This window comes from Callithrix jacchus, chromosome 22, assembly GCF_049354715.1.
Source record: "Callithrix jacchus isolate 240 chromosome 22, calJac240_pri, whole genome shotgun sequence".
NCBI classification, from domain to species: domain Eukaryota; kingdom Metazoa; phylum Chordata; class Mammalia; order Primates; family Cebidae; genus Callithrix; species Callithrix jacchus.
In genome coordinates this window covers 1,369,411-1,383,052 of record NC_133523.1, presented here as the reverse complement: position 1 = coordinate 1,383,052, position 13,642 = coordinate 1,369,411, and the positions used below count along the sequence as shown (strand labels likewise).

General features: G+C 63.7%; 1 protein-coding gene across 7 annotated transcripts in view; it reads right to left on the bottom strand.

The window, feature by feature from the left end:
- Positions 1 to 13,642, bottom strand: part of APC2 (APC regulator of Wnt signaling pathway 2) — a 26,562-nt gene extending 12,920 nt beyond the window's left edge. The window contains exons 1-11 of one of the 7 annotated variants that reach the window (XM_035285670.3): positions 13,549 to 13,642; positions 7,409 to 7,567; positions 7,216 to 7,306; positions 6,944 to 7,124; positions 5,585 to 5,693; positions 4,700 to 4,816; positions 3,804 to 3,881; positions 3,549 to 3,647; positions 2,734 to 3,124; positions 1,814 to 1,909; positions 139 to 278 (exon numbers count right to left, since the gene is read on the bottom strand). In XM_035285670.3, the coding sequence (XP_035141561.3) occupies positions 139 to 278; positions 1,814 to 1,909; positions 2,734 to 3,124; positions 3,549 to 3,647; positions 3,804 to 3,881; positions 4,700 to 4,816; positions 5,585 to 5,693; positions 6,944 to 7,124; positions 7,216 to 7,306; positions 7,409 to 7,567; positions 13,549 to 13,602 (1,515 nt within the window). In that variant the 5' untranslated portion in view covers positions 13,603 to 13,642. Of the gene's footprint in view, positions 1 to 138; positions 279 to 1,813; positions 1,910 to 2,733; positions 3,125 to 3,548; positions 3,648 to 3,803; positions 3,882 to 4,699; positions 4,817 to 5,584; positions 5,694 to 6,943; positions 7,125 to 7,215; positions 7,307 to 7,408; positions 7,568 to 8,197; positions 8,305 to 8,733; positions 8,862 to 10,159; positions 10,366 to 13,548 lie in introns of those variants that run through there. The other 6 variants (XM_035285671.3, XM_035285672.3, XM_078361352.1 and 3 more) reach the window with 6 other exon arrangements.

Sequence of the window (13,642 nt, the reverse complement as noted above, 5' to 3'; positions counted from 1 at the left end):
CGTCTGTAAATTGGGGACAACTGGCCCCAGCTCCCAGGCTGTTTCAAGGCCAGGATGAAGACTGGAAGGAGGCTCAGCTTGCCCCTGCAAGCCTGGATGAGGAGCGTGCCAGCCCCACCAACCGGCTGCCCCAGGCACCTTGTTGGCCACGTCCCCGAAGGTGAGGTTGGTGAGGGTCATGCCCGAGTAGCGGCGCAGCGCCAGGTTCAGCGGGTCCCGGGTCATCTTGTGCATCTCGTAGTCAACCTGCAGCAGCTCCGCCACGGCCTGCAGCCCACCTGTGGGGACCCGGTGAGGTTGGCAGACGGCGGGACAACCCTGCCTTGCTTCCCCCAGCCTGTGCCCACCTACTGCTCCTGCCCAGATGCCCTTCCTACCCCCATACCTCCCCTCTTAAGCCCCCTTCCAGGCTCAACTCTGAGCCCTCCTCCAGCAGCTGGTACGGCCTCACCCTGCTGCCAAACCCACGGGGGGTACCGCCATTGCCCTGTGACTGCCACCCCTGCCTCCTGCAGCCCTCAGCCTGGCTCACACTTCCTCCAGCCGCTGGGCCGCTGCACCTGCTCCCCCTGCCCGGAATGCTCTTCCCTGCCCTGTGTGATAGGTGCCTTAGGGAAGGCCCCCGAGTCACACAAGACCATCAGATGGAGAGCTGTGTCCCCAGCACAGAGCTGTGACTTCTCTCCCCTTCAGAGAAGACGGAGGCAAATGTGTTCTCAGGCCAGGGGTGGGTCAGTGGAGACGCCCTTAGGGGAAGTGAGTTAGGGGCTGTGTCAGAGTGAAATGGGTACACCATGTTGACACAGCACGAGTCCCAGCAGCCAGGATTGGGAGCCACTGGAGTGTCAATAGGAGCACAATGTGTCAGTCAGCGCAGCCCATCCTGCAGCCTCAGGAAGGAGCCGGGCTTCGGCTGGTGCAGCGGCTGAAGCAGGAGAATCGCCTGACCCAGGAGGCACAGGTTACAGTGAGCCGAGACCGCGCCACTGCACTCCGGCCTGGGCGACAGAGCGAGACTCTGTCTTGAAAAGAAAAAGTTGGCCGGGCGCAGTGGCTCACGCCTGTGATCCTGGCAGTTTTGGGAGGCCAAGGCAGGTGGATCACCTGAGGTCAGGAGTTCGAGCACAGCCTAGCCAACTTGGTGAAACCCCATCTCTATAAAATTAAAAAAAGTTATGGCTCTGAAGATTTTTGTTTTTTAGATGGGGTCTGCCTCTTGCCCAGGCTGGAGTGCAGGGGCACGATCATGGCTCACGGTACCTTTGACCACCTGAGCTCAAGCAATCATCCCACCTCAGCCTCATAGCTAGCACTAGTTTTTTTTTTTTTTTTTTTTTAATAGTCGTGAGGTCTTACTATGTTGCCCAGCCTGGTCTCAAACTCCTGGGCTAAAGCGATCCTCCTGCCTCAGCCTCCCCGAGTGCTGGGATTACAGTTCTGAGCAGCCTTATCCTGCCTCAATTACTGTTACACTGACAAAGAGAAGATGTTATGTCCCCAAACAGAACGCCACCCACAGCTCCGATTCTGTGCATATCTTGTATCTTTGCTGTTTCGTGTTCTGAGCCCCAGGGAAACTGTGGCTGAAAAGCCACCCCCAGAGGCCTTGAACCAAACTGGGAGGCCACAGGCAGCTCATGGGGAGAGGGGACCCAGAATGACGGTCCACTCATAGCAGGTGCTGGGTGACTCCAGGGAGTATGTCCCTGACTCCAGAAGCTCAAATGGCCCAGCCTCTGTCCCTTGGCAGCTGAGGAGACACCACCTGCTGGGGGGCTGGAGGATGGTTCCCCAGAGGAGCTGGGGCACTCACCTAACTCGTTCATGGCACGGCGGTATTCCTCATCAAAGGACAGCTTCATCACCGCACAGGTGGCCTGGCAGATCTGCGGCTCGATGGGGACCGGGGCTGTGGGAAAGGGACCAGATCAGACCCCTCGTTCCTGAGAACTGTCCCAGTCGACTCCCAAAGGTCCCCACCCCCCAAGCCTGAAGAATCCCAGGAGCTTTGCAAACGGCTGCAGAGCTGAGACTTCTTTTCCCAACCTCTTTAAGACAGGATGAAGGGGTGGCCTCCCTCACTCAGCTTGGGAAGGGATGTGAGGTAGTTCCTGGGGTTAGCTGTGCCCCTGTCCTTTTTAAAAAAATAAAAATTGGCCAGGCGCGGTGGCTCACACCTGTAATCCCGGCACTTTGGGAGGCCAAGGCGGGTGGATCACAAGGTCAGGAGATCAAGACCATCCTGATCAACATGGTGAAACCCCGTCTCTACTAAAAATACAAAAATTAGCTGGGCATGGTGGTGCGCGCCTGTAATCCCAGCTACTCGGGAGCTGAGGCAGGAGAATCGCCTGAACCCAGGAGGCGGAGGCTGCGGTGAGCCGAGATCGCGCCATTGCACTCCAGCCTGGGTAACAAGAGCGAAACTCCGTCTCGAAAAAAAAATCAAAATTATGAGACAAGGTCTCCCTCAGTTGCCCAGGCTGGAGTGCAGTGGTGCGACCTCAGATCACTGCGGCCTCAGATCCTTGGGCTCAAGCAATTCTCCTGCTTCAGCCTCCCAAAGTGCTGGAATTACTGGAGTGAGAGTCACCGTGCCCAGCCCCTGGATTACCTTTGAGGTCAACTGCCTCCAGCTCCAGAAGGCAGCAGGGTTTAGTCGCCCATCCCCACAGGAAGTCCTGGCTGCCCGTTAACTGCACAGGCGCCCCCACCCCAAGGCCCAGCACTCACCGCCACTGGCTCCGCCTCCGTCGGGTCCGCCCTCCCGGGCCTGCAGCCAGTCCCAGCACGTCTCGCAGTAGGCGCGGATCTGCTCCAGCACGTGCAGGACGCGCATCTCCTTGCGCGCCAGGCCCTGGTCCGGCTGCGAGAAGACGATGTTGTGCAGAGCCGCGTTGGCACGCATGCGCGCGTCCTTGGCCCCCGGCGCCCCTGGAGCCCCGGCGCGACCCCCGGCCTCAGTGCCGGTGCCGTGGAGGATCTGCAGCAGCAGCGGCAGGCAGCCCGAGCGGCGCATGGCCACGCAGCTCTCCGGCGAGCTGGACATGGCCAGCAGCGTGCGCGCAGTATCCTCCTGGTCACGCGTCGCCAACATGGACAACAGCCAGAAGACCACCTCCACCTGGGGGCAGGGAAGGATCAGGGTCAGGGTGGGGGGTCCCTCACCTGCCGCCGGACACCTGGAAACCTGGTCGGAGCCCTGTCCCTGCCCCATCCCAAGAGCAGCCCCATGCACACCTGGGGGACAGATTGGGGGTCTGGGAGGCTAAACCCCCTCACCCGGCATTCCTAGGGTGGCCGTACACAGTCGGGGCTCTACAGGGATGTCTACGGTACCCCTGGCCCCAGCTACGGGACGCATTTCCCCATCCACCTCGCCGGGCCCCCAGCTTCTCCATGAGCTGAACTCCGGGGGGGGGGGCTTCCTACACCCGAGGGGGTGCTGGATGGAGGCGTGGGAAGGCACCACAACTGGCAGGGATGCAGGTCCGATCCTCCCCAACCCAGACAACCGACTCCCACTCACGTTGGACCCTGCCCCTCACCTTGCTGTTGCCTGGCTGAGGGGTGCCATCCTCTGGGTGTGTGGGGACCTCTGTCTCGTGGTCCTCGTCCACCGGCATCGACTTCACCGCCAGCAAGGCCTGCCGGAGAGCACCAGGCTCAGGGGTACAGTCCAAGAGCACCCCAAAAAGCACCGAATCTGCTAATGCCAGCTGCTCGCCCATGATGTGGGTGGGGGCAAGTGGGACCCTAGGAGTCCCGTTCTGCCTGGGCCTTGGCTCCGCCCCACCCAGTACCTGGGGCTCCGTCTGCTGCACTCGGTCCTGTGCCTCCAGCAACTCCTTGTCAATCTGTTCCAGGCGCGAGGCGCGGATCTGCTCAGGAGAACATCAGGGCTAGTGCTGGGACTGAACCCGCCCCTGGCTCCGACCCCGCCTTATGCCTTGGATGGCCCCGCCCCCAACCCCACCTTTGGCCTCGAATGGTCCCGCCCCCGGCTCCGACCCCGCCTTCTGCCTCGGATGACCCCAGCCCCTGGCTCCGACCCCGTCCTAGGCTCTAATCTTGCCTCTCCCTGGGATGACGCCCCCACCCCATCCCCACTCTGGGCTCTGACCCCGCCTTCTGCCTGGGATGACCCCACCCTGAGCTCTGACCCCACCTCCCTGGAATGACCTTGCCCTGGGCCCCAACCCTGCTTCTCCCTTGGATGACCCCACCTGGAATAACTGCATCCTGGGCTCTGACCCTGCCTCTTCCGGGGATGACCTGGACACTGACTCTGCCTTCTCCCTGATCCAGCCCTGCCTGTACCCTAAGACCCCACCCACTGTCTCCTGCTTTATCCTTCTAGCCCCCCACCCTATGTAGCCCATCCCCGGCTCCGACTCCTCCCACTTCTCACTTGGGCTCCACCCAGAACCTAGACCTCGTCCTTCTAGGCCCCACCCACCCCCGATCTGGCCCACAGGCCACGCCACCAGCCACTGTCCCCTCGCACCACTCTTGTGCTCAGGCTGCCCTAAGCCGCCTCTGACCACCCACCACCACCTCCAGCTTCTGGCCCCGCCTCCTGAACCAGACCCCTCCAACCCAGGAGACCTAAAACTCCTCGCATTACCCCAGCCCCCGCCCATGACAATCTCTGCACTCCGAGTCGCCCATTGGCACAGGATCCCGCCTACCGCCGCACCTGCGCCCGCTGCACCATCTCGTCCGAGGTGCCAAAGCGCTCCTCCATCAGTGAGCGGATGTGCTGGGCCTCGAACTCCAGCTGCTGCCGTATCAGGTCCATCTGCATCGAAAACTGCTGGGGAGAGCGGGAGGGCCACGGTGAGGGGCGCCAGGGCTGGGTCCCTTTCCTCCCCACGCAGGGGGAGGGCCACAGTGAGGGGCGCCGGGGCTGGGTCCCTTTCCTCCCCACGCAGCGGGCCGGCCACGGTGAGGGGCGCCTGGGCTGGGTCCCTTTCCTCCCCACGCTGCAGGTGGGCCACTGTGAGGGGCGCCGGGGCTGGGTTCCTTTCCTCCCCACGCAGCGGGCCGGCCACGGTGAGGGGCGCCTGGGCTGGGTCCCTTTCCTCCCCACGCTGCAGGTGGGCCACGGTGAGGGGCGCCGGGGCTGGGTCCCTTTCCTCCCCACGCTGCAGGTGGGCCACGGTGAGGGGCGCCTGGGCTGGGTCCCTTTCCTCCCCACGCTGCAGGTGGGCCACTGTGAGGGGCGCCGGGGCTGGGTTCCTTTCCTCCCCACGCAGCGGGCCGGCCACGGTGAGGGGCGCCTGGGCTGGGTCCCTTTCCTCCCCACGCTGCAGGTGGGCCACGGTGAGGGGCGCCGGGGCTGGGTCCCTTTCCTCCCCACGCTGCAGGTGGGCCACGGTGAGGGGCGCCTGGGCTGGGTCCCTTTCCTCCCCACGCTGCAGGTGGGCCACTGTGAGGGGCGCCGGGGCTGGGTTCCTTTCCTCCCCACGCAGCGGGCCGGCCACGGTGAGGGGCGCCGGGGCTGTGTCCCATTCCTCCCCAAGCCGCTTCCCAACTCGAGGTGGGGCGGGCGCGCTGCCCCCTGGCTCCCCAGCTCGCTCACCGTCTCCACGTGCGGCAGCTCTTCCAGGCGCTTGGACAGGCCCTGCAGCTGAGAGTAGTACCAGAGCTTCTCCTTCTCCTCCTTCTCAATCTCATTCAGCAGGAAACACCTGGGGGAGAAGGTCAGGGAGGGCGGCCCCGTGTACATGTGGCGTTTATTTTGATGTTCGTGTCACTTGCTGGGGCTCACTGTATGCCAAGTCTAGCAGGCAGCAAGACAATGTCTTTCCGTGGCGCTCCCCACGCCAGGGTAAGCGGGGGGTGCTGAAATTAACTGGGGGATGCTGGGCGACATAGCCAGACCCCTCTATGAAAAGAAAAAAAAATTTTTTTTAAATAGCCAGTCAGCCTGGCTCGGTGGCTCACGCCTGTAATCCCAGCACTTTGGGAGGTCAAGGTGGGCACATCACCTGAGGTCAGGAGTTCGAGACCAGCCAAGATGGCGAAACTCCATCTCTACTAAAAAATACAAAATTAGACGGGCATGGTCGTTCACATCTGTAATCCCAGCTACTCGGGAGGCTGCGGGAGGAGAATTGCTTGAACACGGGAGATGGGAGTTGTAGTGAGCCAAGATCACACCATTGCACTCCAGTCTGGGCAACAAGAATGAAACTCCGTCTCAAAAAAAAAGAAAAGAAAAAAAAAAAAAAGCACTTCCTTTGGAAATTCTCATCCTTGAAGAGAGACTGAGGGAGACTGTTCTGCCTCTAACACTTCTCAGCTTATAAGGCAGCTTCAGGCTCAAAGTGCCCCAGATGCCACAGAGATGTCCCTTAACCCCGTGTGGGAGACACGGCCACTCCCACTTTACCGGGCAGGAGTCAGGCTGGGAGGGTTTAGGGGAGCTGAGTGAGATCCCACAGCAGAGCACAGACAACTCCATGCTGCTCTCGCAATGGCCCCGTCCGACCCCACACGACCGGGCTGAGCAGCACAGAGTGCGCGGACCCTACCTCCCTCTGCTGGCCCTGAGCCCACGTTTCCTGGGTCACGGCTCGCTCTCTACAAACATTGCTTTGAGCCCCTCTGGCTCCAGGCCTGGCTGAACCCTGCCCCTGGACACAGCCTGGTCCCTAGCGACGCCTGCGTGTCCCGGACCCCTGGGGACGTCGCCAAGGAGCCTTTCTCTCAGCCAGGAACCTCCCCCATCTTTGTCAGCCAGGCCGTAGAGGGGGCGGAGAGCCACGTGGGGAAGAGGCTGAGGTGGGCGGGGTTTGTTCGGTGGGCGGTGCCGTATGCGAGTGGGTGGGGAGTGTGGGGGCGGGGCCACATGCGGATGGACGAATTCGAGGGCAGAGCCCGTCGGGGGCGGAGTCACGTCCTGGCTGCCCAAGGCCTGGGTCCCACGTGCGCTCACCGTTCCCGGTCCAGTTCCTCCAGCAGCCGGATGGTGGCCCGGCTCAGCTCCCCAAGGCTGTCCTTAGAGGGCCCGGAGCCATGTACCGGGCTGCCCTCGGGGGTCCGGGCAGCAGGTTCCGGGCCCAGGGCAGGCGGCTGGAATTTGAGGTTGTACAGGCTGGCGATGTCCATCTGCAGGGCTGGATGGGCAGAGATGGCGGAGGTCAGCGGCCCTGCCTGCCTCTCCCCTCAGCCTCCCTCGCTCCCTCCGCGCGTGGCCCCAATGCTCACCTTTCAGCTGCTCTAGCACCTCCGTCTGTCCCGAGGACACCAGCACTCGGGCCTCCTGCTCCAGCTTCCCCTGCAGATGCTTCAACACCTCCTGCAGGGACGGGAAAAAGGGTGGGGAGGCATTGGCCACTGCACTGGGCTGCCAGAGGCCACCCCCTGGGACCTTAGCCACCTCCTCCATGCAGGCCCCCACCTTCATGCCCGACGTCTCTGTCTGCAGCTTGGACAGGTGGCTGGAGTTATCCCGGAGCTCCTGCCTCAGGTGGCTGTTCTCGGCCTTCAAGGCCTCCACCTGCCGCACCAGCTGCTCGTAGGACGCCACGGAGCTCGTCATCTTCAGCTCCTGCAGCGTCTGGAATCACAGGGTCAGAAGGTTCAGCTGTGGGTCTGGGGAGGGTGCCATGATGCCTTCCGGATGGCCCCTGACCTAAGGCCCAGCCCTCCTGCCTGATCCTGGGTTGGGATTCCCAGGCAGTTGTCACTGGTGTGGACCAGTACAGGCCCAGGAGGTGCTGTCCAGGGAATCCGGGGCGCAGAGGGGCAGGTGAAATGAGACAGGTGGCCCCGACGGGAGGCAGAGGGGCCACGGACAGACACCTGAACGTCCAACTGACCAGGTAACCGACAGACAGACGGCCTCTCCTTCCCAGCCTCTAGGACACATCCTGACAGCTGGGACCGCCTAACCTAGTGGGCCGACTGGCCAGCCCAGCACCCCCAGGCTCACAGCCAGAGAGGGCGACAGACAGAGAGAAAGACAGGACCCTCCCCCACAAAAGCACAGCCTGCCTAGAGGCTGACAGCCAGGCACGCTGGGCAGACAGACCACCAGTGGGCCCTGCTGATGGACACTAAAAACACCATGAAGGTCAGTGGGTGACACCCAAGATGTGCAGAAACGGCTGGACGGACGAACCCCAGCCCACCACCATCACCCCAGCAGCCCCACACCCCCATCGCCGGCTCGGCTCAGGGTGGCTACCTGCGTGGCCCGAACCCTCCGTGCAGCCTTCAGCTGGTCCCGGCTGGCTGCCCCATCCCTTGGCTATGCCAGTGCCACTAGCTTCTTTGTGCCTCTGGCTGCCTTCTGGCTCCAGCCTGGCCTCCTCCCTCTGTCCAGCTGGCCGGTGCCTCCTCCCTTGGCTCAGCCCTCCCGCCTGAGCCCCCCTCACGCCCCCTTCCCTCTTTGTTCCCTTCCCATCAGCGCTCGCCTCCTCCCTCCGCCTTTGTCTCAGATGCACCAATGGCAGCCCATGCTCCGCCACCTCCCCCTGCCAGCCTGAGCCCCCTCCTCACACCGGCCCTGTCCGGCCCACCTGCTTCTCCCCTCCCTCCTCCACCTGGCCACACACATGTATTCACCTGTTATTCATTCTCTGACCCCCCACCCCCTCCCCTCCCACCTGGATGTCACCAGGGACACAGCTGGAACAGGAGTAGGGGAGGGAGCTCAGTCCCAGGTGGGAGGATGGGGTCAGGCTGTCCCCGCCTGCTCAGGGGACCCAGTATGTGCCTCACCGTGTCATGTGGCTCATTCCTGGTCTGTCCTGAGTCTTAGGGACCACCAGTCAGCTGTTCCCAGAGGGAGAGACCGAGGCCCTGGGAAACTGACCCAGTAAGGAAGGGAACACGACATCACTGGCACCCAGACCCTGCCTGGGAGGCGCTGGAAGTTCAGGCTGGAGGCCCAACACCCGCCCCCCTCTCGCCTCGGGCTGCCCCTCTGCAGGGCAGAAGTGGGCAAGGCCAGGGTGGGAGGGGCACGGGGACTGGAAATCAGGCGGCCTGAGGACCACAGCCGTCACCTCCCATCCTGATTCGATGATGTCCATGGCTGTTGGGGTCTCCACCAGGGATCAGGCCTGGGGTTGGGGGCCATATGCAGGGAGACCCTGGGGTCTGACTGGGGCCCTGCGTTCCACCCGAGGTCACCATGCCATACCCAGCCAGGCAGAAAGAGCAGATGAAGTGGAAAACAACACGCATCTCCCTCCTGCTCCCCAGACACAGGCCTCCCCTACATGGCTCTTCTCAGCTGGCCCAAGTCAAGCCCCAGACACCTTCCCTCTCCCCACACTCGGTGCTCACTTCTGGGTCCTCATTAGACTGAGCTGGTCCCTCCAAGCTCTGCCCAGCGAATCGTGCCTCCCCCAGCTCCTGACCCCCTCTCTGTCAGGACATTCTGATCAGTCTCTTCCTGGCCTCCCACCATCCCTCATGCACAGCCAGAGGGAGCTTGAAATGTCACAAGTCAGATCTCATTACTCCCCTGCTCAAACACCTCCCATGGCTCCCCAGTGCCCTCAGGATAAGCTCCAACTCCTCCACGTAACCACGAGGCCCTGGGAAACTGGAGGCTCTCTTCTCTCAGGCCTTTGCATGCGCAGTTGCCCTGGCCAGGTCACCTTTTCTAACTCCTGCCACCCCACACAGTACACCTTCTTCCACGAAGCCCTCCTGCCTGCCTTTCAGCCCCAGGTTGCATACTGTAGCCTCCCGGGGGCCTTCCTGAGAGCTCACTCCCTGAAGGCACCATGGCTGGGGGCTGGTCGTATTGAGAGGGGAGGGGAGGGAAGCCCACGGGTGGGAAGCCAGACCCAAAGGGGCCCTTCTCCTTCCTTTAATCCAAACCCCGTCTTTCCAGAGGGGGAAACTGATGCCCAGAGAGGTGCAGCAACACCCCCTTAGACACACAGCAGGCCTGTCCATCCCTCCCTCCGATCACCTCCAGGAGGTCCGGATGTTGAAGCCCACGAGTGGGTGTGTGCGCAGGACCGGATGCAGAGATGCTGAGGCCCAACTCACTGGGACTCAGTTTCCCCTCCAGCTCCCACCCTGGGGAAATGGAGGGCCCAGAGTCTGTGCTGACGGGCAATGGAAAACCTCGACGCGAGGCGGAGCTCGCGCCCCCTGCCCTCCACCCCGAGGACCCACACCCGCTTACTTGCAGCTGGGGTGGCGGGGTGCCCGGGTGTGGGGCCTCCTCCCTCTGCGCAGCTCCGCGGACCCCACCGGAAATCCCGGCCCGGTGGCCTCGGAGCACAGGCTCCGGGGTCTCCGTGGCACGGGCAGGGGCTCCGGGGCGGACAAAGCCCGCTCGGGGCCTGGGCAGGCAGCGCCGCCGCTCCTACCGCTGGGCGAGACCACCGCGAGCGGGGGGAGGATGCGGGATGCGGGATGCGGGCGAGACGGCCAATGAGGGCGCGGGAAGACGGGCTGGTGCCATGGCAACAGCCAATGGCGGCCCGGGGCGGGGACCGGCGGCGGCCGCAGGGCGTCAGGCCTCCTCGCGGGCTAAGGGACTGTGTGTGTGTGGGGGGGGACCGAAACCCCCCAAGGGAAGGGGGCGCCCGAGGACCAAGATCTGTGTCCCCCACTTTATTACAGGGTGCAACAGCCTCTTAAAATCTTCTGCGTCTGGATTTGCAGAATGTAAGAGTAAAATATCAAATCCTGGATGTTACATCAGCATCTTGGCGGGGGAGGGGTTCCCAGGGCAGTGGCTGGGCTGGGGCAGGGCCTGCCCCCTCCCCACAGGTCCAGCCTGGCCTGGTGCAGATGCGTCAGGGTGGGTCAGGGCTCGGGTCCAGGCTGGAGCTCCCTGAGGGTCCTGCCTGGTGGGCAGGGGGGAGGGGAGGAGAGGCAGCCCACTGGGGAGCACCTGGGACCCCACATCTCTCCCTGTTTTCCCAGAAGAGGGTCAGGTCCTCCTGTAACTCTGTTCCTCCCCCCCATTCCTCTCTCTGTTTGTCTCTCTCCCTCAGTCTGTCTCTCCATCTCTGTCCCCATGTGTCTCTGCCCCTGGTCAGTCACACACATGATTCACCCTCATGGGCCAAAGGCCAGAGGAGGGAAGGGCCAGGGATCCCAGGAGCCCCCTTCTCCAGGGTCCCGGATCCTCCATGGGTCCCTGGAGGCTACCTGAGGGTGTAACACCCAGAGCCCAAACCTACAGCTTGGAGCAGCCTTTTCTAAAGCTCTGGAAACAGGCTCACAGCACAGAAGAGGAGGCGGCCGGGGGGAACAGAAGGCGTGATTTTTTTTTTCCTGGGCTGAGCAGCCCGGGCAAAGCATTCACGGCTGAACCCTCAGTGTCCTCCTCTGTAAAATGGGGAGGAGGCAGAAGATTCTGCAAAGGCTGCTGCAGGAATGACAGGAGAGTGTGAAGGTCTGAGCGTTCCAGGCCCCCCAGGCACGGCATGGGAGGACCTGTGCTGTTTCCTGCTGGGCCTTGAGCTGACGACCTGAAGGCCCCGGCCTGGGCCGGCACTACCAGGGGCCGAGAACACTTAGGCCTGGCTGTGTGGGAGTCCCCAGAGCTGCAGGCAGCTGACCCCGGTGGTTGGGTCTGCAGAGGGAATGCATTAGGCAGACACAGGGGATGTTTTCTGGAGGCTGGAGACTCCAGAGAAGCGAACAGCGGTGGTCAGGGGAGAGTAGTACCAGGCTGAGGGAAGATCAGTGCATGCTTGGGACACAGGGGGTGTCTGCTGGAGCCATGGGGTACGGCCCGCGGTGGGGCTTGGCGAGGGCAAGTCGGGGCAGGGCAGGGCGAGGCTGGAATGGGGTGGGGGATGCAGAGCCCGGGGCCCTGGCTTCAGCTCAGCCTTGCCGTCCCTGTGTAACCCTAGGCATGTCTCTCTCTGGCCTCAGTTTCCAGTCTTGTTAAATGGGCGGGTGGGTTGGATAACCCCTGCCTCTCCCCCGAGTGGAACTGCACCTCCCTGTTTAGTTTCAGATGTCTCAGCACCCCAGGCCCCTCTCAGGCAGGGGTTTGGGGGATCCAAGGTCAGCCCTGTCCTTGTATACATGGGGAAACTGAGGCCTAGTCTGGGTAACATGTTGCCTGGGTTCACCCGTGAATGCCAACCAGGCCTCCGGAGTGGCTCTGAGCCTCCCTCCTTATCCCTGTGGAGGTGCCCAGGACCTGGAGGGCTGAGACCCCAAGACAGGGCGCCCTTGGCCCCAAATCTCCAGAACATTACGCCTCTGAACAAACCCACAATGCACTAAAATCCCAGACCCTGTAAATCCCTGAACCACAGCCACACTCAGACATTAGACATTTTACTGTCAAAAGAACCCCCCATGGCCCCCCAGGCCTTAGAAGGCTGAGAGAGGCCTCCCCTGTCTCCCATTGTGGAACGGGCGGCCTAGCCCCACACCCCTTCCCAGGCTCCTCCCTGGGGTCCTCCACGCCCCCCACTACTGCTGGGTTAAGGGGGAAGTTCCATCAAATGGCCACTCACTCCCCACGCCCGGCCTGTGAAGCCTCCCCGCAAGCCCTCAGCCTGGCTCACTCTTGGACTGTCTTTGACTCCTCTGAGTCTGACCTCGAGCTGTCCCCGTCCCCTGATGTCTCCTCTGTGCCAGGGGCTGGGGGCAGAAATAGGAACGGCCCCCATCGGGAGCCGGGTGGGGACCGAAAGGGGCCTGAAGGCAGCAGGTCATGGCGGGAGGACAGAGACAGGCCCGTCGCGGGCTGGGTGGCCGGGCAGGGCCCTGACCGGTGAGGAGGCCACTGGAAGTGGGGGAGGGGTGGGACAGGCCGGTTCAAGCCGCGCCTCGAAACCTGATCGCCACTGTGGGCCTCAGTTTCCCCGGCGGCGAGCCGGCAGACGTGAGTCTCCGTCAGCACCGCGGACAGCTCCCCGGCCCCTCCGCCGCGTCCTCTGCGGGCGCCTCCGCTCCGCAACGAGGCTCCAGCCCTGCTCGAGGCGTGACCTTGGGCTCCCCGCTGCACTCCCAGCCTCAGTTTCCCCGTCAACGGGGCATGTCACGGCCGCGAGATTCGGAACGATTCCGGAGGCTGGAGACGCGCTGGGGTCGGGAACCGACGGATACGAACAGCAGCCGCGGCGAACGTCAAAGCAGCCCTTACGCTCGCACCCAGAAGGGGAAACTGAGGCCCAAAGGCGCAGGGCGTGGCCCAGGCCCCCACCCTGCGCAGGGCCGAGCCTCCGCAGGATGCCCCCGCAGCCTCCCCGCAAACCCAGCGGGCGCAGCCTCGGCGTCGCCGCAGTGAGGAGGGGTCCGAGGGTCTCCCGCTGAGGCCGGGGGCTGGGCCGGGCGCGCCCTGCGCTTGCGCAGACCCGGGGTGTGTGTGGGGGGGTCGCTGCGGCGCAGGAGAGGGGCTCCCGGCCCCGCCAACCCCCCAGGCTGTTTCCCCGGCAACCGTCTCCACGGCGACCGCACCAGACCCCCGACTCTGCAGCCTCCGCTCGCTCCCTCGTGCGCCCCCCGCCGCCGCGCCCGGCGTCCCCGCGGTGTGGACCCCGCCCCGTGCCCGCGCCGCCTGGAGCCCTCCCCAGCGGCCCGACCCCCGCGCCCTACCTGGTCCCCGAAGAAGGCCGAGTGCAGCAGGCTCAGGAGCCCCAGGAGCCCCATGGAGCCGCGGCCGCCCCGGACCAGCCGCGCCCCGCCTCTC